We start from the raw sequence: 20,857 nt of genomic DNA, 5'->3' as shown, positions 1-20,857 counted from the left end.
AAAAAACTAAATTTAATCTTAAAATGTTCTTGGAAAAACTAAATTAAATCTTGATTAAAAATATGAATCATGACTCGGTTCAAAATCCAAAATCCAAAATCCAAAATAAGAGGGGCAGGTGTTAGAAAGGGCACGATGATGAGTGTATTTTGGTGAGATCACAACATTCATTCATTCTTCTATTCATAGAAAAACACAATCAAAGTCGGTTGCAGAAAACAACAAAATTGTTATACACCAATGATGACGTGTATCAACCGTACTCGCCGCTTAATAGATTGTTATGCCACGCGCGGAACAATAACGTGGGAAACAAAAACAAAAAAAACCAAGTCATAAAATGAGTCCTCTCTCTATTTCTTCTCTTGTCTTCTCTCTCATGTTGCCACCCCATCAAGAAAAATCGATCCTTTCTTTCTTTCTTTTCTCTTTCACACGTTTGTGTCCTCTTCATCTTCCTTCATTCAATGTGCTGCCACCGATATTATTACGTTTTTATGTATTGGTATGTTTTCATTTATTACTTCAATTACTCACTCCTATCGTAGTCCTTACACAACATTTTTTTTTTTTTTTGCTAAATCTCAACTTTCTTACTTGATTTTTTCCTAAGTTAATTCTGGTAAAAAAACTAGTATTAGATAGATGTGAAATGCAATATACCCTTTTCTTATGAATGAGTTTTTTTTGTTTTTTTAGATGAAGGTGTTTTTTGATATATAGCTAATTAATCTAATATATTAGTATTATTATTATTTTTAATTCTGTTATCTATTCTTTGTTCTGTTTTTGTTTTTCTTATTTTGGTTTATGTTTTTGTTTGTGTTGTCTGTCAGGATGACGTTGGACAGATTGGTGACTTACACGAGCTAAAACTACTTCTTGCTTTGTTAGTTTTGTTTTAGATTTGGTCCTTTTTGTTTGAATTTGATTGGCATTAGTTTGCTGAGTATTGCACATTCATTCTTGTTGTTCCTTTTGCAAATATTTTTAAGATACATTTTGTATCTTTATGTATTGGTGATTTACCAAGATGTCAAAATTTGAGGGTGTTATTGTCTCTGATCAATGGCTTCAAAGCCAGTTTACACAGGTTGAACTTCGTAGTCTCAAATCAAAAGTAAGTTTATTTTCTTGTGTCCTTATACATTTTGATCCAATTTCATTATTATGGTAAATTTGAATTATAGTATTGTGTTTTTCACCTATTTGGCCTTTCTTTTTTGTGGTGGTGTAGTTTGTCTCTTTGAAAAATCAGAATGGTAAAGTTACATTCGGAGATTTACCACGTTTAATGATGAAGATAAAGGCGTTTATAGATGTGTACAGTGAGGATGAGATTAAGAGGATCTTGAGTGAGTCAGGCAATGACTTCACCCATGATGTTGATTTTGAAGCCTTCTTAAGGGTAAGTAATTTTATTTTATGGTTGAGTTTTGACTTGTTTAATTTTCAATATTACTAGAAACACGTTTTGTTAGAACAACAAACCCGGCTTTTAAGTAAACGGATAAATAAACGGACACAAGAATAAACAATTGATCATATAGTTTGGCCTATTGTGCCTATGTTTGCGACAACAGAGTGACTGATGTAGTTTTTCTATTAAGTAATGCTTAGGATTATAGAATAAAAATGTAATGCTATGTGTAAACAGTAACACTAAGCTTGTGCGTCTATCTACTTTTTGCTGAATACAAGTCGTACTCAACGTGTTTAAATTAGTTGCATAGGGAAATGGTGGTTTGTGTTATACTATTATGGAATGAAATATAAGCAAAAATGATAACTGAAAAGTTGATGTATCTGGTCTTAAGATCAGATACAACAACTTTTCAAATGGAGTATTATAGAGCGTTAAACATGATGCATGTGACTTAATGTATGCGACCTTTCAATTTATTAACATTTTTTCACGCAGATATATTTGAATTTGCGAAGCCAAGCTACAACCAAACAAGGTGGATTGAAGCACTCATCATCATTCCTTAACGAAACCATAACTACACTTCTTCACACGATTAGTGAATCTGAAAAGGCCTGCTATGTTGCTCACATAAACAGCTACCTTGGCGATGATCCATTTCTGAGTCAATATCTTCCTTTGGATCCAGCTACAAATGATCTATTTGATCTTTCCAAAGATGGCATTCTTTTGTGGTATAGAATGAGCAGGGTCTTTCGATTTTCACATTTTACTTATGTTTGTGCAAGTCTTTAATTTAATAACGGCTTTGATATATGTCGTCTGTATTGCAGTAAGCTTATCAATGTTGCTGTGCCGGGAACAATAGACGAGCGAGCCATCAACACGAAACGGAATCTTACTCTTTGGGAGATAAATGAGAACCATACTTTATGCCTTAATTCTGCTAAGGCTATTGGCTGCACAGTGGTCAACATTGGCACACAGGACTTAGTTGAAGGAAGAGTGAGTTTTTGCAATTTAAGCTCCCTATAATCTTTTATCAACATTTACTTGAGCTCCCTATAGTGTTTCTGACATTATTGTTTGGTTGTTTATGTTGCAGCCTCATCTTGTTCTAGGGTTAATATCCCAAATCATAAAGGTAAATACTCAAACCTTATATATCATTTACATTTTTTTGAGTTTAGTTGTTTGTATTTGCTTGTAAGCTGACATGATTTGTTTTCTTCACGGCCTAATAGATCTTTTGACTCTATCTTTCTCATTTTCTTACAATCTTGGCATTTTCAGATTCAACTGTTGGCTGATCTCAGCCTTAAGAAGACGCCTCAGCTTGTGGAATTGGTCGATGATAGTCAGGTAATGAGATATATAATTTTTTTCATCTTTAATATTTAGTCTATTCCAATTAAATCAAATTTTAATTTTATTTTCAAAATGTGTTTTAGGATACTTGATTAATCTTACTTTTTATTGGTCTCAGGAGATTGAAGAGCTTCTTAATTTGTCTCCTGAAAAGGTTCTACTAAAATGGATGAATTTTCATCTCCAAAGGGGAGGTTACCAAAAAACTGTTCAGAATTATTCTTCTGATTTGAAGGTGATCACTTCTTTAATGACATTTTATAACTAGGAATGTTTTGTACTCTTGTAACTATTTTATAATTTGTTGGTTTTGTTTGTAATTATTTTTGTATGCTATGACAAATTGAATCAAGATGTTATTAATCGACATCCTTATGCGATTTATGTCGATATATTTACAGGACGGAGAGGCTTATGCTTATCTTCTTAATGTCCTTGCTCCTGAACATTGCAATCCATCAACCTTAGACACTAAAGATAGCAATGAAAGATCAAATCTTGTGCTTGAGCATGCAGAGAGACTGGGCTGCAAAAGATACTTGACCCCGAGGGACATTACGGAGGGTACCTCGAATCTTAATCTTGCATTTGTCGCACAATTATTTCATCACAGGTATAAAATGAATATTGTAACTAATCTTATGCCATTTATATGATGATTTAAATAAATGTCTATGTGAATGTACATTACTTATGTTTAGTAGCATTCCCTATACAATGCAGGAGTGGCTTATCGACAGATACTAAAAAGATGTCGTATGCTGAGATGATGACAGAAGATGTGCAAACATGTAGAGAAGAGAGATGCTTCAGGATGTGGATCAATAGTCTTGGAATTTCTACTCGTGTTAATAATCTATTTGAGGATGTCAGAAATGGGTATATATCATTTTCCTTCTCTTAAAATCATCAAAATATAAAGCTATCTTCATGTATATTTTTCAACTTTTTGATTAATATACAAAATAACTTAGTTCTTAACTACGTAGCACTGACACTTCACACTTAAGACGTGTCTGATATGTGTTGGTGTCAGTGCTTCACAGGTTCTTAATGTGTTTGATTGCTTTTACATTTTGCATGTAGATGGATACTACTAGAAGTGCTAGACAAGATTTTTCCAGGATCAGTAAATTGGAAACTTGCAACAAGACCTCCAATTAGAATGCCATTCAAAAAAGTAGAAAACTGCAATCAGGTTGTCAAAGTTGGTAAACAATTCAGATTCTCACTAGTTAATGTAGCTGGCAATGACATTGTGCAAGGAAATAAGAAGCTCATTCTTGGTAACGCCTTCTTCTTATTATAACTTCCACACAAAGCTAAAATTTGACTCAGGCCTCAATATGTGTTGGGATGACTGTGTGTGCTTGTCCTGGAAAAAAACTCGGTATTCATGGTCTAAAGATAAATTTGTTCTATTTTTCAGCTTTATTGTGGCAGTTGATGAGATTCACAATGCTTCAACTATTGAAAAATTTGAGATCTCATTCCCAAGGAAAGGAGATCAGAGATGCTGATATCCTTAAATGGGCAAACAGAAAAGTCAAAAGCATTGGCAAAACTTCTCACATTGAGAGTTTCAAGGTTGTTTTTCTTTCAAACTAACTTCTATTTCCCGTTTAAAATGCGCGACATCAAAAGACTTATATGATGATTTTGTTAGTGACATTGTTTTGGATGCAATTTTATGTACAGGATAGGAGTTTGTCAAGTGGACTATTTTTTCTTGAGCTTCTGAGTGCTGTAGAGCCAAGGGTTGTCAATTGGAACCTTGTCACCAAGGGTGAAAGTGGTATGATTCCATGCTTTAGTTACCATTTTGAGTTTGGCTAATTTTTAGAGATAAATACTTAAACATGCTCTTTGTTATTTATTTACACCTTTTATATTTTTATCATTTTGTTGAATTGATTTAATTTGTTGTTTAAATTATAGATGATGAGAAGAAGTTGAATGCAACCTACATAATCAGTGTTGCACGAAAGCTTGGTTGTTCCATATTTTTGCTACCTGAGGATATCATGGAGGTACATATAGTTGTGTTGAGCATGACTCATATTTAAATATTGTAAATTGGACCTTAGTATTTAAATACAACCTGAACACCGTAAAAACCCCAAGCTTGTGAAATTAATAGAAAGGAACTACAATTGTTGGAACGTATCCACAATTAGCCAAACTCCATAATCAAATATCTTGTGTTAATTTTTTGTATTTTTTCGTATCTTTATTCTTTTGAACCAACGTTTTTGTTCTAACTAGTTTCCACCACTAGTGTCTTTGTTTTTCGTTCACATTTCTTACCCAAAATCTAACATGAAATTAATTATTGATGTTGTGCTTAATTTTGTTTGTTGAACATATGGCAGGTTAATCAGAAGATGATTCTGACTCTTGCAGCAAGTATAATGTATTGGAGCCTTCAACAACAATCTGAAGATGCAGATTCATTCCCTTCACCTGCTAGCACTGTCACTACAACCACACCTGAAGCATCACCTTGTCCTTCAGTTTGTGGTGAAGATGAAAGTTATTCCTCCTTGAATGGTGATTTCTCCAACTTGAGTGTTGATGATACCACCTCAGATACAACAGTTTCTTCACAACTTGAGTCTGATGAGCTATTTTGAATTCAGAGATGGGTCTGAAATGTTTTTGTTAGAGAAAGAATTTATATATAGCAAAGTTTAAGGGAAAAAAAACACAACTTATATGCCAAAGATGTTACATGTATAATGTAAACATATAGATTAGATGTGAATAGTACATGTACAAAAATTTATTGTTCTTTGGAGAGGAATGGTAAATGAGAGAGATTAATAAACTCCCTTATTGCTGGATTCTTCTTTTTATGTAAGTTTCAATAATGAATTTGTATTTTGTCATTCATTAACCAATAATATAAGACCTTTTTCCTTTCACCTTGAATCAAAACATTAAAAATTTATCTTATATATGTTTTGGTTTTTTTTATTAAAAATCTTATCTTACTTCTAACTTATAATCAAGTAAGTTGACCACAAACAAATAATAAAAAACAAATCCACATTATTAAAAAAAAAATTAAAATAAAATCGACGTTAAAGGAACAATAAATATCAAATTCACAATATAATAAAAAAAAAATCAAATCGATGTTAAAAAAATTATAAAAATCAAATATTTTTTTTAATATATATATATATATATATATATATATATATAAAATCATACGTGGCTGTCACGCTTCGCGGTGGCTTGTAAAGATTTATTTACACGGCAATGTTCGAAAGCTAAACCTCTAACTTTTACATAGTTTTATATTGGGTTCATAATACAAGCATTAAAATTTAGAAATTACACTTTAAAATTTTAATTTTTTTACATTATTGGTGTAAAAAAATTAATCATATCTAATCTCCTTTTAGTTTAATTTTGATATATTATTAGCTTAGAAAAATTTACAAAGTCAGACAAGTTTAATTTATATTTAATAAAATTGACTTTCCTTGAAAACTTATTACAATAGTTATTTATTTTAAAAACAGGATCAAAAGGGTAATTTAAGGTCAACTGATTTCATTAATTTGCTAGTCATTAGTTGCTTCAATGTATTTTAACTTTCATTCAATTAAACTGAATTGAATCATGATTGAACAAATAAATGAATGTTTTACTTTCTTTTAATATTTGTTTATTAGTAATTAGATTCACCTCAAACATTAGAATTTACCTCTTTCAATTAACATCAAAGGAAGATAAAAAAAAAAAAAAAAAAAAAAAAAAAAAAAAAAAAAAAAAAAAAAAAAAAAAAAAAAAAAATAAAAAAAAAAAATATTTTTTTATATATATAGATATATATATATATATATATATAAAATCATACGTGGATGTCACGCTTCGTTGACAGATATGAAGTTTTAGCGGCAAAATCTTCGGACAAAAAGGGTTTAAAAGTCTTCATCCAAATCCGTCTAATTTTCCATTAAGCTATCAACTATTAACAACTTCATCACTCTTCTTCCGTAAAGTACGTAATCAAATCAAGGTACTTAACTCTAATACACTATTCTTAGTATTAGGGTTTTATCTCATTCTCTCTGTTCCGATTGCATTCTCCAATTCAAATCGTGAAAACCTAATCCCTTTTCATTCATAGCTACATACATGCATGCACTTGTTCTTTAATTCGATTTTATTTCGATTTTTGTTTGTAGAGAATAAACAACGCTTTGAGATGAAACGGCGATTCGCGTCATTAGATGATGAAACTGAATCTGAAACCGACTTTCAGTCACTTCTTGTGTCGAATTATCATCTTGAAGATGACGATGATGAACCTGTGTCTTTTTCTGTTTTGCCGATTCAATGGAGTGATTCCGAGATTTCTAAGGTTAATGATGTAAATAAGGGCCATGTGTTCTTACATGGATCGGCTGATAATGGGTTGCAGAAGATTTTCATGCAGGTTACTGCTTGGAGGTTTGATATTTCAGGTTTGAAACCTGTGGTATCGTTGTTATCTAAGGATAAAAGGTGGATTAAGCTTCAGAAACCAAGGAAGAGTTTTATGGATACTGTGAAGAATGTGTTAATCACGCTTTATTTTCTTCATTGTGTTAAGAAAAAACCTAGGTTATCGTCCACATCTTTTTGGAGTAGCTTGTGTAGGGATAGGGATTTGAGGTATTTTTTTATGGAACTTTTTTTTTATTCAATGCTAATGGTTTATGTAAAAAGTGCGTTGTATGACTTTTTTTAATGAATATTGTTTTGTAGCTCTTATGGGTTTAAGCCTTCACAAAAGGATTTGTTGGATCATATGACTTTGATTGGTGAAGCTACCAAAAGAGATGCTGTTTTAGCTCGGTCTAAGGTTTGTACTTTCTTTCTCAAAGATATTGTGGTGTTGAAATTATATGGTTCTACATTATCATGTTCTTTTATGAATTGAAGCACGTGATTTCTAGCTTAAGAATATGAAGTTCATGAAATAGGCTGCGTTACTTGCATGAAGGGTTGAAATGGATAGGGTGTTTGATCTTGGATAGTGTTTTGGTGTTAACAGTTGTATATTGAAAAGTAGTGTCGGTTGGTTAAACTCTTTATTTTAATTTTCTCCCTGTTTTGCTTTTTTCTGTGTTTTACTTTTCGAAAATACCCAGTCATAACAAATTTAATTAACGAATCGTTTGTCTACTCTGTACTCTTAAAGTTGAGTTGCTTTAGTTATGATATATATACACGTTACATCTCATTTATGTTATAAGGGTGTAGATATTATTTTCCTTGTTCTTTTGCTATGTACTAATTAGGATAATAATTTATTGTTTCATTCAACTATATGCTTTGTGGCATTAAGATGCTTAGTTTTTGTTGTTCCCAACATGTGTGCTTCATATTAACAAAAATTAAATGATGATTTAAGCAGCTTTTGCTCACAGTTTTGGGGGACAAGCCAGAGGATCAAAGACCATCTGATGAGGTTTGTTAAATATCGTTACTCGAAAATGATTTTTCTGCTATATATTCTCCTTTTCATTCTTTTTATTCATTTATGTGTCTACGTATATATATATTTAAGATTTTACTTCTTGATTTCAGGAATTTGAAGATTTGGCTCAACCTGGAATTATAGTCAAATATATTGACAATGATATCATAGATGAGGCTAATGAAGACTCAGAAGTAGACGAAAATTTATTTGATAATGTTTGTGCATTTTGTGACAATGGCGGTAATCTTTTGTGGTACGAGTTCTTTTCATATTGGCTTGTGTAATTTGGTGTTTGTATCTGTGAGACTACAGAACTTTGTTATAATAGGAATGGAGACACTGAATTAATGTCTTACTGATATGGTATTGCAATAATGTGGTACAGAATGCTAACACTCGGGTAGTGCTATTTTATACTAATATATTCAGGGTGACTTGTAGAAGTAAGCTCAAGCAACCATTATATTAAGAGAAATATCCAATATAAAATGAGATCAAATCAAGATACTGTATTTAAGAAACACAGGAAATAATTCCCAAAATTACTTCCTAAATTAAACAACTTATTGATTCTACTATATATTCCAAAGCATACAAACTACATCAGAAGTCTTCTCCCACTAGTTTGGATTGTCTACATGAATCAAAGACGAGGCCTAATGTCCTAATGTGAACCATGTTTAAAGAAAAACCACTTAAATCTTAGTTCTGCATTTAACATACAGTTTTTACCTTTTACAATATATCCTAAATATATTTTATGAAAATCTGAAATTGTTCTAATTCTAAATATATATAACAAATTTCCTGCAGTTGTGATGGAGCTTGCATGAGATCATTTCATGCTACTAAGCAGGATGGCAAGGATTCTTTTTGTGTTTCTCTTGGTCTTACGCCGAAGGAAGTTGATGTATGTTAATGTTATTATTTATAATATTTATTTTACTTGTCCTTTTCCACTTCAGATAATGATGTAAAAATTTGCTTGCCTGTTGCAAAAAAAAATTGCAGGAAATTCAAAATTTTTATTGTAAGAATTGTGAAAATCGTCAGCATCAATGCTTTGCATGTGGCAAGCTGGGTTCTTCTGATAAAGATAACGGCGCTGAGGTATTTTTGTGTAGAAAATGAAATAGGTTTCTCTTATTGATTAGTTCAAGTATATGTGTTTTCATACCTGAATGATCTGCCTCATTGTCCTTGTTAGCAATTTCAAAACAAATTATTTCCTGTTTCCAATTTTATATTGAGATGAAAGATCTTTTAGCATCTTTTTCTCTGGTTCCATGTTTACTTAAAGATTTTGGGTATGTTTGTGACACCTTTTAGTAAATATAAAACATCAATGAAGGTCCTTATGGAAACTAGATCTCATGTGTTATCTATTTTCCTTATTGTGTATTATGTTACCCATCCTTGTTTTCCTACCATGCATTCTCGTGATATGTTAATTTTGAAACTTAGTTCTCTTTGTCTACATTGTCTGTTTTATCTGGTATTAGTTTTGATTTATTAGCAAAGATATTAATGTTTTTTTTTAAACAAGAGTTTTTTCTGGAGCTTTGTATGTTATATAAAATTTTGAGAACCACCTTTCAGGTTTTTAAATGTTCTTCTGAGACCTGTGACCGCTTTTATCATCCACATTGTGTTGCAAAGTTACTTCCCAAGGTAGTCAAGCATGTTGCCGAGGATCTTGAGAAAAATATTGCTGACGGGAAGCCCTTTACTTGTCCCGTTCACTTTTGCTGTGTCTGTAAAGGATTAGAAAATAAGGCGGAACCTGAGTTGCAATTTGCAATTTGTAATCGTTGTCCAAAGTCATATCATCGCAAATGTTTGCCAAGGTTATCTCTCTTTTCCTTTTTTTCTGCTCCTTTTTATGATTCTAATTGATATTGATATTGATAGGGGGTTGATCCTCAAATTGATTTTGGCAGAGGGATCGCTTTTGATGACATCAATGGTTTTAAATTAAGGGCTTGGGAAGGTCTTTTGCCAAACAATCGCATTCTTATATATTGCTTGTAAGTGTTATGTGGATTTTTTGTTTTTCAAGTTTGTCCTTGTTAATGCCCTATGTAATTATATTTATCTTTACGTGAACTAGAAATCATGAGATCAATGATAAACTTGGGACTCCTGTAAGAGATCATATAAAATTCCCCAACACCAGAGCTACTGTTCGGGAAATTAATACCTCCAATAAGAGGATAAAGCATGCAACTAAAGAGGGAGATACATTGAAGAACAATGTTAGTTTTGTTAAATCATCCGGCAAGGGCTCTGCAAAAGGATCTAAAGTTACAGGAGAACTGCCTTCCAGTAAAATTGATAGCAAGAAGTCTTCTGAAAAGATTAATTCTGGTTCAGATATTTCAAGGACACCCATATCAAAGGAAATACCAAGTAGTCGTTTGACTGAAAACAAGAATTCAGTCTCAAAGAATTCGTCTGATAAGATGATTTCTTGTTCAGATATTTCAAGGAAACCTGAATCAAATAAAGCAAGGTGTTTGACTGAAAACAAGAAGTCAATCTCAAAGAAGTCATCTGGAAACATGATTTCTGGTTCACATATTTCGAAGAAAACGAAATCAAATGAAATATCAAGAAGGCCTTTGACTGAAAACAAGAAGTCAATCTCAAAGAAATTTGAAATGCCCAACTGTGAGGAAAACAACCACCTAACTGGTGAGAAATTATGTGCTCCTATGGATAAAGATTCTGAGCAAATCAAGAATGACGATCAGGTTGATAATAACAATACCCTGTTCGTCAAGCCTATTAGAAGTCTATTTCCTCCACCTGACGCCGATTCAGAAAAGGGGTATATCCATCTATCTAATCTGATTTCTGAATTATTTTCTTGCTATTTATTCCTTTGTTCTTTTGCCATCTTTCTGTAATATTTGCACTACAATGTTGCTTCCGTGGATTCTTTTTTGAATCTTGAAACCTAAATTTACCACTTGTTTATGTACTTATTTAGCCTGGTATTTTTTTTTTTGACATAAGCTTATTGTTATGTACTTATTTTCTATCTAATCTGATTTCTGGGCTACTTATTTTCTTGCTGTTCATTCTTTTGTTCTTTTGGCTTCTTGGATTGTTTTTTTAACTTGAAATCTAAATTTGCCACTTGTTTATGTACTTACGATGCTTTCCTTGTGTGTAGTTTGGTGGATTCATTTAAAGAAGCTAGATCCTCACTATTGTTGGAGGGTAAGATAGAAAAACACAAGATGGGAGATGTTGAGGATAAAACCATTACAATGGGGAAGCGGGAAGACTCAGGTGACTTGACTACTAAATACAAGATCGTAGTCCAGGAGAATGGCCATGTGTACAGTGACAAGTTGGCTTCTGACCATATTATGGATGGTAATGGCGGGGGCAAGCTCGTGCCAAATCATGATCTCTTAGGATGGACTGATGATCGAGAAGAACCAGCATCTATAAAAAAAAGTCAGAAAAGAAGCTCACGTAATGGCAACGTTGACCAAGAGAGTCAAAGGGGACAGGAATATATGATGAGCAAGACTTGGAAGACATCTGGGAAGAGAAATCATGGTACTGATAAAAATGATAGAAGAGGACTAAGTGTGGTCCCTCAAGCCAAAAGGCAAACTGTGTTAGGAGTGCCATGTGTTGTCGGTCCTCTTTCTGACTGTGGCAATAAAAATGCAGATCAAAACCATGGCAGGGATAAAGAGAAGCATCAGAGAGAATCAGATGTTGGGCAACAGGTTGGCCTTTCTGGGATTCAAGATCCTAACCTTACACCGAATGATCATATGTTTGTTGGTGAGCCTTCCTGTAGCAACAAAAATGCACAACTTACTCCAGCATCTGAGTCATTAGATAAGATGAATACCCCAGCTGCAGATGATTTAAACCTTGTCAGGATGCGTTCTCTGTATCCTGAAATTCCTATTTTTAGTGGTAATGAAACTCTTAATCGTAGTGTGCCGCCAGGTTTTGCAGCTGGTCTTAATTATGCATTTTCAATCAGCCATTCAGCAGGGTGGCTCGATGAATAGGCTATACAAACATTGTATGATCTTAAGAGGGTATTGTGATGTACATAGAGATTTTGATTTATGGTTCTATTCAATTAGTCATATCTTAGTTCATTGCTATCTTTGATATGGTCCTTCCGAGTAAGTTTTGATTAGTCAGATATGTCATCATCCTTAATTTTGGTCAGTTGTATGTTCTGGTTCACATGTATGTTCCTTCACTTTTAAACAATATTTGCAAGAGAGTTAATGAAATAATCAAGGATATTGACCAAAAACCATATCTGTGAATCATACATGAAGGAACGAGTCTAAATACGAATTAATTAAGAAAATAATTAATTGTAAAAAGAAAGATGACGAGTTTCATAATTTATGTTGCAAAAAAAAGTCTCATAATTTATAAAAAAAAATAATATTGTTATTGATTAAATCAACTTTCTTTTGTTTAGAATTACTTAAAGGAATCAAATAAATTAAAACCAAAAAAGGAATCATATCATATAAATGGAAAGATAACCGTTTCTTATTCAATTCAAAGTGCTTCTTTCCACAATTTTTTTAATCAAGTTACCATAATCAATAGCTTATACCTTTCAACAGTTTTTTAATCAATTTACCGTAAACAATAGCCAATATGGGATGAGATGCTCCCATCATATCATTTAAGCCAGGAAAAAAATTCTATGGTATCAGATCTGAGGTTTAACTACTATAGGGTCTTGCAAGTCATCAGCTTAGCTAGAAGGGGTTGATTGTTGACCCCAAAAAAAAGAAGGGTAGTAGATAAAATAGCACATAATAGAGAGAATGTTAAGCACAAATTGCACTGAACTTGGAGAAGAAATCAAGAGCTTAATCAAGGTATGGCTCATAATCATAGCTTCTCTATGTTACTCTTATTTCATATCCTCAAAAATACCCAAAGGCATTTTCAGGTTTCTATCCTTGTCCCCAATTATGTACATCTTCACTATCCTACCATTTCAACTCTCCTTTGTCCTCCCAATAGGTATCACTTCCTTCCTTATCACTTGGCTCACAAACTTCAAGCTCCTCCTTTTCACCTTTGATTTGGGTCCTCTCTCTTCCAACCCATCAAACTCACTTCCCCTCTTTCTCACCTTTGCTTGTTTCCCAATTAGAATCACCCAAAAACTAAAACACCCACTTAACCAAAACCCATCAAAATTCCATCTTTTGCTTCCAATGAAGGCCATGCTTTTATTTTTTCTCTTGATGGGTCTAAAAAATGACCCCCAAAAAAAGCAAGATATGTACATTTACTCTTCATTTATTATTGTGTGCCTCTATTGTAGCCTCATATATTTATTATTAGATCTTGTTTGGGGACTTTGTAACATTTTAATTAATGCTTCAATTGGGATTGAGCTTGAATTACCGTTTGATGAGCCTTATTTGTCCACTTCATTGGGCGATTTTTGGGGGAAAAGGTGGAACCTCATTGTAACATATATTCTGCGACACACTGTATACATTCCCGTGAAAACATTAATGTCCAAAACATTATTGGGCCCCCAATGGGCTTCACTGCCTGGAATCATCGCATCTTTTTGGGTATCTGGGCTTATGCATGAGTTGATATTTTATTATGTCACACGTGTTACTCCCACGTGGGAGGTCACGTGCTTCTTTTTGCTTCATGGAGTGTGTGTGGTTGTGGAGATAGGTGTGATGAAGTTGCTGGGCTTTAAGAGGAGGGTCCATTGGGCCATATCCGGGCCCATTATTGTTGGGTTTGTGGTGTCCACTTCTGCATGGCTATTCTTTCCACCGATAATACGTGATGGTGCTGACCAGAGAGCTATTGAGGAGTTCAACAATGTTGTTGATTGTGTAATGGAAAAGTTTTAGGGGCTACTTTCTCCACTTAACACTAGTTTAAATGTATGTATTTGAAAGAAAGAAAAAAAACCATAACCTACTCTATGTCCTAAGTATTAAGTTTCATTCGATTGGATTGGATTACATGTTCAAGTATTTGTTTGATTATAGTTTTTAGTTAACAAAAACAAATATTTTAGATTTCGGTGAAAATATTTTGTTTCTACTTTTTAAAATGTATATTTATTTTAGGTTTACGAAAGATTTTTAGTGTGGATTATTGTTGTGATAGAATACAAAAAGCTAGTTAATTAAAACGAATTTTTTAAAATAATAAAAATAAATTTTTTATTTTTTATTACTTTTTGAAATGTAGACATTTATACATTTTAAGAGAATATCTTACCTCATTGTTACTGGCAAATAAAACTAACACATTTTTTTAAAAAATAAAAATATAAAATACATTTACAAAATAAGGCCTAGTGTTTTAAATAGCCTATGAGATTATAAACAAGTTATTTGTTGACTAACTAAATTTGAATGTGTTAAGTTGATATGTAAAATTCTAACATATTCAAGAGATTTCATAAAGAATAAGAAACAAGAGTTATAATTTTAATAATAAAATACATAGTTATGTCCAATCTCTTATCCTAATCGAAAACATAAAATTATTGTTGGTATGTTGTTAACACATTTATTTGATCACAATATTTTATGTATTTTTTATTATTAAAATATATTAGATTAAATTTATTAATATATATTTGATTTTTAATAAATTTTTTGTTTTACTATTAAAAAAAAAAAAGCAAACCTAATACATAGTCACATTTCCTAGAATGTGACCTTTATTGAAAAAAAAAAAACAAATTTTTCACATGATACCATCTTGTACTAACTTTAAAAAGTAAAACATTTTAACTTATTTTTCCTAAATGTGGCAGATTGGTATTTTATTTTAAAAAAATGGATATTTAGAAGAAGAAAAAATCCAAAAAATATTGAAGAAAAGCGATTGTGCAGCATGAGTGTGAAATAAACTCAAAATGATTTTGAATTTTTTGTTTGAGAAAAAATTGAATATCATCGAAACGACGTCGTTAAATTATTCAACAACAATGAACCGTCATCATGTTCCTTCATCCGGTTCCAATCCAAGACGCGCACCAACCAAATCAAAAAAAGCTTCAAATTTTCACATTCTCTGTTCTATGCTAAAACCCTAAAACATCAAAAAAGAAAACCCTTTTTGCAAGGTGACAAAAATGGTTCTTTCTTCCCTTTCATATTCTTCACTCTTCCACAATGCATCACTATCCACTTCACTCTCTTCTCTCACAACCACTTCCTTTTCTCTTTACCCCAAAACGCAACGTTTCAGTCGTCGTTTTGGGTCTGTTAAATGCTCTTTAGCTTATGTTGATAACGCTAAGATTAAGGTCGTTGGAATTGGGGGTGGTGGTAACAATGCTGTTAACCGCATGATTGGTAGTGGTTTGCAGGTGGGGTTTCTTTTCCCTTCATTTTTCTTCCATAAAGTTTTCATTTTTACTTTGCATTTCTCTCTATAGGCCATGTTTGGGAACCCAATTTTTAGCATGGTTAATGATGTGGATTTGAGTGCACAAATAAAACTAAAAACTATTATAAAATCCTAGACTTCAAATATTCTTTGTTTTTCCTCCTAATTAGCTCATTTTAGGTCCTCGTCGGTTAATGGAGGTGTTTTATGTAATACAAATGTACGGCTCAAATTTGAAGGGGTAATTTTATACCAGCGAGGTTATATGGACGGAGTAAAAAACCATCATGAGGATAAAATAAGTGTAGCAGAGATGGGAACGCTGTGTTGGATGTGTGGAAAGACTAGACGAGAGAGAGAGTTGGGGTAGCACCTATAGTAGAAACTGGGCTTAGGTGGTTTGAGCATGTGGAGAGGAGACCTGTAGATTGTGTTGTGAGGAGGGTAAGATCAAATGGAGGATAGTCAAATCGTTAGAGGCAGGGGAAGATCTAGGAAAACTATTAGGGAAACTATTAGGAAAGACCTAGTGATTAACGAGCTAGAGCGATATATGTTATATGATAGAACGCTATGACGTCGTTTGATCCATGTAAATTCACCCTACTTAATGGGAAAAAGCTTGGTTGTTGTTGTTGTTAATGGTTATTTTTTCAATTTTTTGTAAACTCTATGTAGCTGTAATAACTTTGGTGGTATTGTACTTGTGTGTGGATATATCTTTTTATTGTGGTTGTTCACTTGTTCATTCCAGTGACACTTTTCATTATTATAACCTTGTTTTTTGTTGTTCTCTGCAATGCTATGTAATCATGTGAGCAAGATTTTAAATGACATTGTGATCCTTGAAATTGTGGAAAATACAGCTAATACAGCCAAAATTGCAATTGCAATTGCAGTCGCAATGTAGTTGCGGTTAGTTTCTTTAAACCTGGCTTGTGAATACTAACTAATGTTGATTTTTGGTACTTATATTTGTAACCAGGGTGTAGACTTCTATGCAATAAATACCGATGCTCAAGCGCTATTGCATTCGGCTGCTGAGAACCCTATTAAAATTGGAGAGCTTTTGACTCGTGGATTAGGTCAGGCAGATTCTCCTTGCTTGTGTTTTGATTATGCTTTGATTTTTCGACTGTGTAAATTCAATCCTATAGGCTTCATAAATTTATTGAGAATTTGAGGTTTGGCCTTTGATTCAAATTGCTTGATAGTGATGCAGGTACTGGTGGGAATCCACTTTTGGGGGAACAAGCTGCGGAGGAATCAAAAGAGGCTATTGCTGATGCCCTTAAAGGATCAGATTTGGTGTTTATAACAGCTGGGATGGGTGGGGGTACAGGGTCTGGGGCTGCCCCAGTTGTGGCCCAAATATCAAAAGAGGCAGGTTACTTGACTGTAGGTGTTGTTACCTATCCTTTCAGTTTTGAAGGACGTAAAAGATCCTTGCAGGCAGGTGTCCCTTCTTTCCATGTTTTAGAATAGCTATTACCAAGTTATTCTCTAGTCTGCCGTAAAACTATTGTTCCTTTTAGTATGTTAAATAAAATGGTATTCATTTGATTTTTTTTTTTTCAGGCACTCGAAGCCATTGAAAAGCTTCAGAAAAATGTTGATACACTTATAGTGATTCCAAATGATCGTCTGCTTGACATAGCTGACGAGCAGATGCCCCTTCAAGATGCTTTTCGTCTTGCAGATGATGTTTTACGCCAAGGAGTACAAGGAATATCAGATATTATAACAGTGAGTTGACTGGCAAAAATGTATTCTGTTTTTGTTTTTTTGGGTTACTAAAACATGATTAAGTTCCTTGTTGATCCTACCAAACAGTTAACTTGCAAAGATGCTTTTAAGTTTCCACTCTTCATAATTCGGCTTGTATTTTTGTCAAGTGGTTGTTTATCCATGTAGTTCTTTTTTCTCTCTAGATCATATGAACTGTTGTGTGTTCTTCCAGATACCGGGACTTGTAAATGTGGATTTTGCTGATGTAAAAGCTGTGATGAAAGACTCTGGTACTGCAATGCTTGGAGTAGGTGTTTCCTCCGGTAAAAACCGGGCAGAAGAAGCAGCAGAACAGGCTACTTTGGCTCCTTTAATTGGATCATCTATTCAATCAGCCACTGGTGTAGTGTATAATATTACCGGTGGAAAGGACATTACCCTGCAGGAAGTCAACAGGGTATCTCAGGTATATGAGGATTTTATCAGCTTCACTTGTTAAAGATAATTCTTGTTATTCTTTTTACACATTTGATCCTTAGAATTTGTTGCTAACATCATCATATATTTCCTTCGTAAACTATTCATCAGATGTTACTTGATTTAGTATTAATGACTTCAGGCAGAATGCTGCAATAATTATTTTTATTTATGCATTTTCTGGCCTTTCTCTTTATATACAACATGTTCTCAACAAGCGTGGTTTTTATAGGTTGTGACTAGTTTGGCTGATCCTTCTGCCAATATTATATTTGGAGCTGTTGTTGATGATCGTTATACTGGCGAGATTCATGTGACTATCATTGCGACCGGCTTTTCGCAATCTTTTCAGAAGAAGCTACTAACAGATCCAAGGGCTGCAAAGCTGCTTGACAAAGTAGCTGAGGGAAAAGAAAGCATGGCAGTGCCTCCCCCACTCAAGTCCTCAAACTTATCTTCCAAAGTTGAATCTAGAGCACCACCCCCACGAAAGCTCTTTTTTTAGTTGCATAGTTCTTTTTACCCTTTTCATTTTTTTTTTCCTTTCTAGTTATCATTTTGTTGTAGTCATTCAGTTGTTTCATGATCTTGAAGCTATTTGATCTATTGAGATAGCATTACTCATATGGTTTATTTAACCATGCGCTTAAGTGTATGTAGCTCACAAACAGTTTTTGTGTAAGAAATGATTATATATATATGTTTGAGCTTTTTAAGTGTGTGAGTGAACATGTTCTCTTATTTGCTTGCTACCTGATATTACATACCATAGTGGAATAACACCCTATCAACTGTTATGTGACCAACTTGCACATTATGAAAAAGATGAAATTATATTTTCTTTTTAGTGTTCAGATTATTTTATATAATTTTGAATTTGAAGTAATAACTTTTTTAGTTGATCAATCATTTTTTTAAATGATGTTTTTTCTCTTATTTCCATTAATCTAAAGTGTTAAAAAAATTATATAGTAAATAAACACTTTAGATCAATGGAAATAAGAGAAAAAACATCATCCTTGCATATACATGCTGAACAGGCTGTGGCCATCTTTTGCAGTTATAATACAATACATTCATAACATAACACGGCATAACATTTCTTCACTCCCAAATCACACATTTGCTTACATATAACTTAAGCACAGTAGTTTTCGACATTCACATTTTTACAAGAGGCACACGTTATATAAACACTTGCATGTGCCAATTACAATACAGCACCTTTCAAACCGGTTGCAATGTTTCAGTGCATACATACAGAAACATGAACAATAAGTTGCATGGCAAGTAGGGTATTTTATGGTTACAAATATTTGACTAACAGCCAAATCACAACAACCAAAACCACAATGCCGATGACTGACAAGAGCATGCAGAAGCAAGAACAACCACCTTTGGTTCGTTTATTTAAAATTGCCAAGTTCTTCTGCACACGCTGTTTTCACAACAGAAACAAAATATAAATTATATAGTAAAGTAAACAATATTAACATAATGGCTAAACAAGAGACTAGGTCCCAATAGAAGTTGCTATAAGAATGTCAAGTTCTTCTGCACACGCTGTTTTCACAACAGAAACAAAGTATAAATTATATAACAAAGTAAACAATATTAACATAATGGCTAAACAAGAGACTAGATCCCAATAGAAGTTGCTATAAGAATGTTACCCTAAGCCGGGAATCTGTGACGTCTACATGTTGGTCTAAGTCATCCTGACAGATGAAAGGAAAGAATTCAATTTTAGAAGGGAGAAGATACGTAAATAGCCGATACAAAACAAGGACAAAGACAAATTAATGCATGAAGTGAACATACAATGAGTCTTGTATGTAGACCCAGCTCTTCATTCACTGCCAATGCAATATGTTTTGTGCTGATTACAGTCTGCTCCAAACTCTCAAGGCCCTCATCTTGTTCTGCGTTAATAAAAATGTACTATCAAATCCAAAGAACAGACTTGGAGTAATATATGGTCAAACAATTCAGTTAAGCAACCTTTCATAACTTGTCGTTGAAATCCAACAAGTCCATTGTTGTCCAGGCCAACAATTCTGTTCATTACATCTGGTTTTACTTCTGGACCAAGCAAGCTATCCCTGTTTGCAAAATTTGACATGTTCAGTGAGGAAGCCATTTGGTTAACTTTTGACCTTAAGTTTGCAAGCATGTCCTTGCGACGATTCATCTCCTTCTCAGATCTGCATTAATCAAATGAAAATACACTTCACAAAACAGTAATGCTGCTTCGTCATACACCTTCACATTTAAATTGAAGGCATTATTGCCTCTTCTATTAATAACACAAATCTTATCACTATAGTATCATATAATTCAGTATGAATAATGCCTTTTCTTGCGAAAGACGACTTCACGAACATATATGATAAAACATGATTGATCTATTTTCACTAATACCATCCATGAATTCCGCCAAATAACTGACCAGTGCACGTTCACCCTATTAAAAACTTAGACATACTAATTCTTACGTTTCGAAACCTAAATATTTTTGTAACAAATAGCACATCTGATTTAGTATTACTCCATTAAAGACATCCCCAGATAGACTCCCTCAAAAGTGTAACCCGTTAAAAAGGGAACACAGATGATCTCCCATTCCTCACTGTTGATTGATAATTTGAAAGGAAAAAAAAATAAAAATGATACGGATTAATAACCATGAACATTTTTTACCAGAATGATCAACAAATACACACTCACAAAGGTTGCTTTCCAGGAAGCTTTGACAAAAGGGACTGCAAGCTATCAAGCCTAGTCCCTAATATTGTAATCTTCCTTCTTATAGCAGATGATTGACGTTGAGCCTCCGGTCCAGATGCAGGAAAGGAACTCTGCTCAGAAATCATGCTGCTAATATCATCACCAAGTTTCAGTGCTTCATTATACTCCTTCACCCACTGGTCTGAATTAGAAGCCATTGACCTGAAAGAAATTAAAAAAAAAAAAAAAAAAAAAAA

The 20,857-nt window shown here is 33.2% G+C and overlaps 5 protein-coding genes across 9 annotated transcripts in view; 4 read left to right on the top strand and 1 right to left on the bottom strand.

Annotated features, from left to right (window-relative positions):
- Positions 1 to 344: 344 nt before the first annotated feature.
- Positions 345 to 5,718, top strand: LOC101491822 (fimbrin-1). 2 transcript variants are annotated; one of them, XM_073365503.1, is made up of 15 exons: positions 345 to 505; positions 837 to 1,120; positions 1,238 to 1,408; positions 1,922 to 2,160; positions 2,260 to 2,431; positions 2,532 to 2,570; positions 2,720 to 2,788; positions 2,913 to 3,029; positions 3,196 to 3,407; positions 3,518 to 3,673; positions 3,881 to 4,080; positions 4,224 to 4,381; positions 4,493 to 4,589; positions 4,733 to 4,824; positions 5,167 to 5,718. In XM_073365503.1, exons 2-15 carry the CDS (start codon positions 1,034 to 1,036, stop codon positions 5,425 to 5,427), a joined length of 2,070 nt encoding a protein of 689 aa, XP_073221604.1. In that variant the 5' UTR covers positions 345 to 505; positions 837 to 1,033; the 3' UTR covers positions 5,428 to 5,718. The 2 variants fall into 2 exon arrangements, with proteins under 2 accessions (XP_073221604.1, XP_073221605.1); XM_073365504.1 differs by lacking the exon at positions 345 to 505 and adding an exon at positions 603 to 622.
- Positions 5,719 to 6,676: 958 nt separating this feature from the next.
- LOC101491311 (uncharacterized) lies at positions 6,677 to 12,409 on the top strand. Of its 3 annotated transcripts, none has more exons than XM_004491388.4 (11): positions 6,677 to 6,824; positions 6,994 to 7,462; positions 7,556 to 7,652; positions 8,208 to 8,261; positions 8,381 to 8,526; positions 9,087 to 9,183; positions 9,285 to 9,383; positions 9,873 to 10,120; positions 10,214 to 10,300; positions 10,384 to 11,103; positions 11,452 to 12,409. In XM_004491388.4, the coding sequence occupies exons 2-11, from the start codon at positions 7,014 to 7,016 to the stop codon at positions 12,314 to 12,316; spliced, it is 2,862 nt and encodes a 953-aa protein (XP_004491445.1). In that variant the 5' UTR covers positions 6,677 to 6,824; positions 6,994 to 7,013; the 3' UTR covers positions 12,317 to 12,409. The 3 variants fall into 3 exon arrangements, with proteins under 3 accessions (XP_004491445.1, XP_073221161.1, XP_073221160.1); XM_073365060.1 differs by having other exon boundaries at positions 6,706 to 6,806; XM_073365059.1 differs by lacking the exon at positions 6,677 to 6,824 and having other exon boundaries at positions 6,842 to 7,462.
- A 386-nt stretch (positions 12,410 to 12,795) lies between these two features.
- On the top strand, positions 12,796 to 14,353 carry LOC101490998 (probable long-chain-alcohol O-fatty-acyltransferase 1). The gene has a single exon (XM_004491386.4). It carries the CDS (start codon positions 13,106 to 13,108, stop codon positions 14,168 to 14,170), a length of 1,065 nt encoding a protein of 354 aa, XP_004491443.1. The 5' UTR covers positions 12,796 to 13,105; the 3' UTR covers positions 14,171 to 14,353.
- Positions 14,354 to 15,277: 924 nt separating this feature from the next.
- Positions 15,278 to 18,589, top strand: LOC101490677 (cell division protein FtsZ homolog 1, chloroplastic). The gene is made up of 6 exons (XM_004491385.4): positions 15,278 to 15,648; positions 16,654 to 16,753; positions 16,891 to 17,120; positions 17,247 to 17,414; positions 17,629 to 17,862; positions 18,106 to 18,589. The coding sequence occupies exons 1-6, from the start codon at positions 15,412 to 15,414 to the stop codon at positions 18,376 to 18,378; spliced, it is 1,242 nt and encodes a 413-aa protein (XP_004491442.1). The 5' UTR covers positions 15,278 to 15,411; the 3' UTR covers positions 18,379 to 18,589.
- A 363-nt stretch (positions 18,590 to 18,952) lies between these two features.
- The window catches only part of LOC101490131 (syntaxin-52-like), a 3,090-nt gene continuing 1,185 nt past the window's right edge, over positions 18,953 to 20,857 (bottom strand). The window contains exons 2-6 of one of the 2 annotated variants that reach the window (XM_004491383.3): positions 20,601 to 20,822; positions 19,875 to 20,077; positions 19,695 to 19,795; positions 19,547 to 19,591; positions 18,953 to 19,311 (exon numbers count right to left, since the gene is read on the bottom strand). In XM_004491383.3, coding sequence (XP_004491440.1) covers positions 19,180 to 19,311; positions 19,547 to 19,591; positions 19,695 to 19,795; positions 19,875 to 20,077; positions 20,601 to 20,818 — 699 coding nt within the window. In that variant the 5' untranslated portion in view covers positions 20,819 to 20,822 and the 3' untranslated portion in view covers positions 18,953 to 19,179. Of the gene's footprint in view, positions 19,437 to 19,546; positions 19,592 to 19,694; positions 19,796 to 19,874; positions 20,078 to 20,600; positions 20,823 to 20,857 lie in introns of both variants that reach the window. The other variant, XM_004491384.3, reaches the window with a different exon arrangement.

This window comes from Cicer arietinum, chromosome 2, assembly GCF_000331145.2.
Source record: "Cicer arietinum cultivar CDC Frontier isolate Library 1 chromosome 2, Cicar.CDCFrontier_v2.0, whole genome shotgun sequence".
Lineage (NCBI taxonomy): Eukaryota > Viridiplantae > Streptophyta > Magnoliopsida > Fabales > Fabaceae > Cicer > Cicer arietinum.
This window is presented reverse-complemented; position numbering and strand designations above follow the sequence as displayed.

Coding starts and splice junctions, on each gene's coding strand:
- LOC101490998 (XM_004491386.4), top strand. CDS start 13,106: ATGTTAAGCACAAATTGCACTGAACTTGGAGAAGAAATCAAGAGCTTA.
- LOC101490677 (XM_004491385.4), top strand. CDS start 15,412: ATGGTTCTTTCTTCCCTTTCATATTCTTCACTCTTCCACAATGCATCA. Junction 17,121..17,246: donor GACGTAAAAGATCCTTGCAG/GCAGGTGTCCCT, acceptor TTTTTTTTTCAG/GCACTCGAAGCCATTGAAAA. Junction 17,863..18,105: donor AAGTCAACAGGGTATCTCAG/GTATATGAGGAT, acceptor TGGTTTTTATAG/GTTGTGACTAGTTTGGCTGA.
- LOC101491822 (XM_073365503.1), top strand. CDS start 1,034: ATGTCAAAATTTGAGGGTGTTATTGTCTCTGATCAATGGCTTCAAAGC. Junction 2,571..2,719: donor TAATATCCCAAATCATAAAG/GTAAATACTCAA, acceptor TGGCATTTTCAG/ATTCAACTGTTGGCTGATCT. Junction 4,081..4,223: donor AAATAAGAAGCTCATTCTTG/GTAACGCCTTCT, acceptor TCTATTTTTCAG/CTTTATTGTGGCAGTTGATG.
- LOC101491311 (XM_073365059.1), top strand. CDS start 6,948: ATGCACTTGTTCTTTAATTCGATTTTATTTCGATTTTTGTTTGTAGAG. Junction 9,184..9,284: donor TTACGCCGAAGGAAGTTGAT/GTATGTTAATGT, acceptor AAAAAATTGCAG/GAAATTCAAAATTTTTATTG. Junction 9,384..9,872: donor ATAAAGATAACGGCGCTGAG/GTATTTTTGTGT, acceptor ACCACCTTTCAG/GTTTTTAAATGTTCTTCTGA.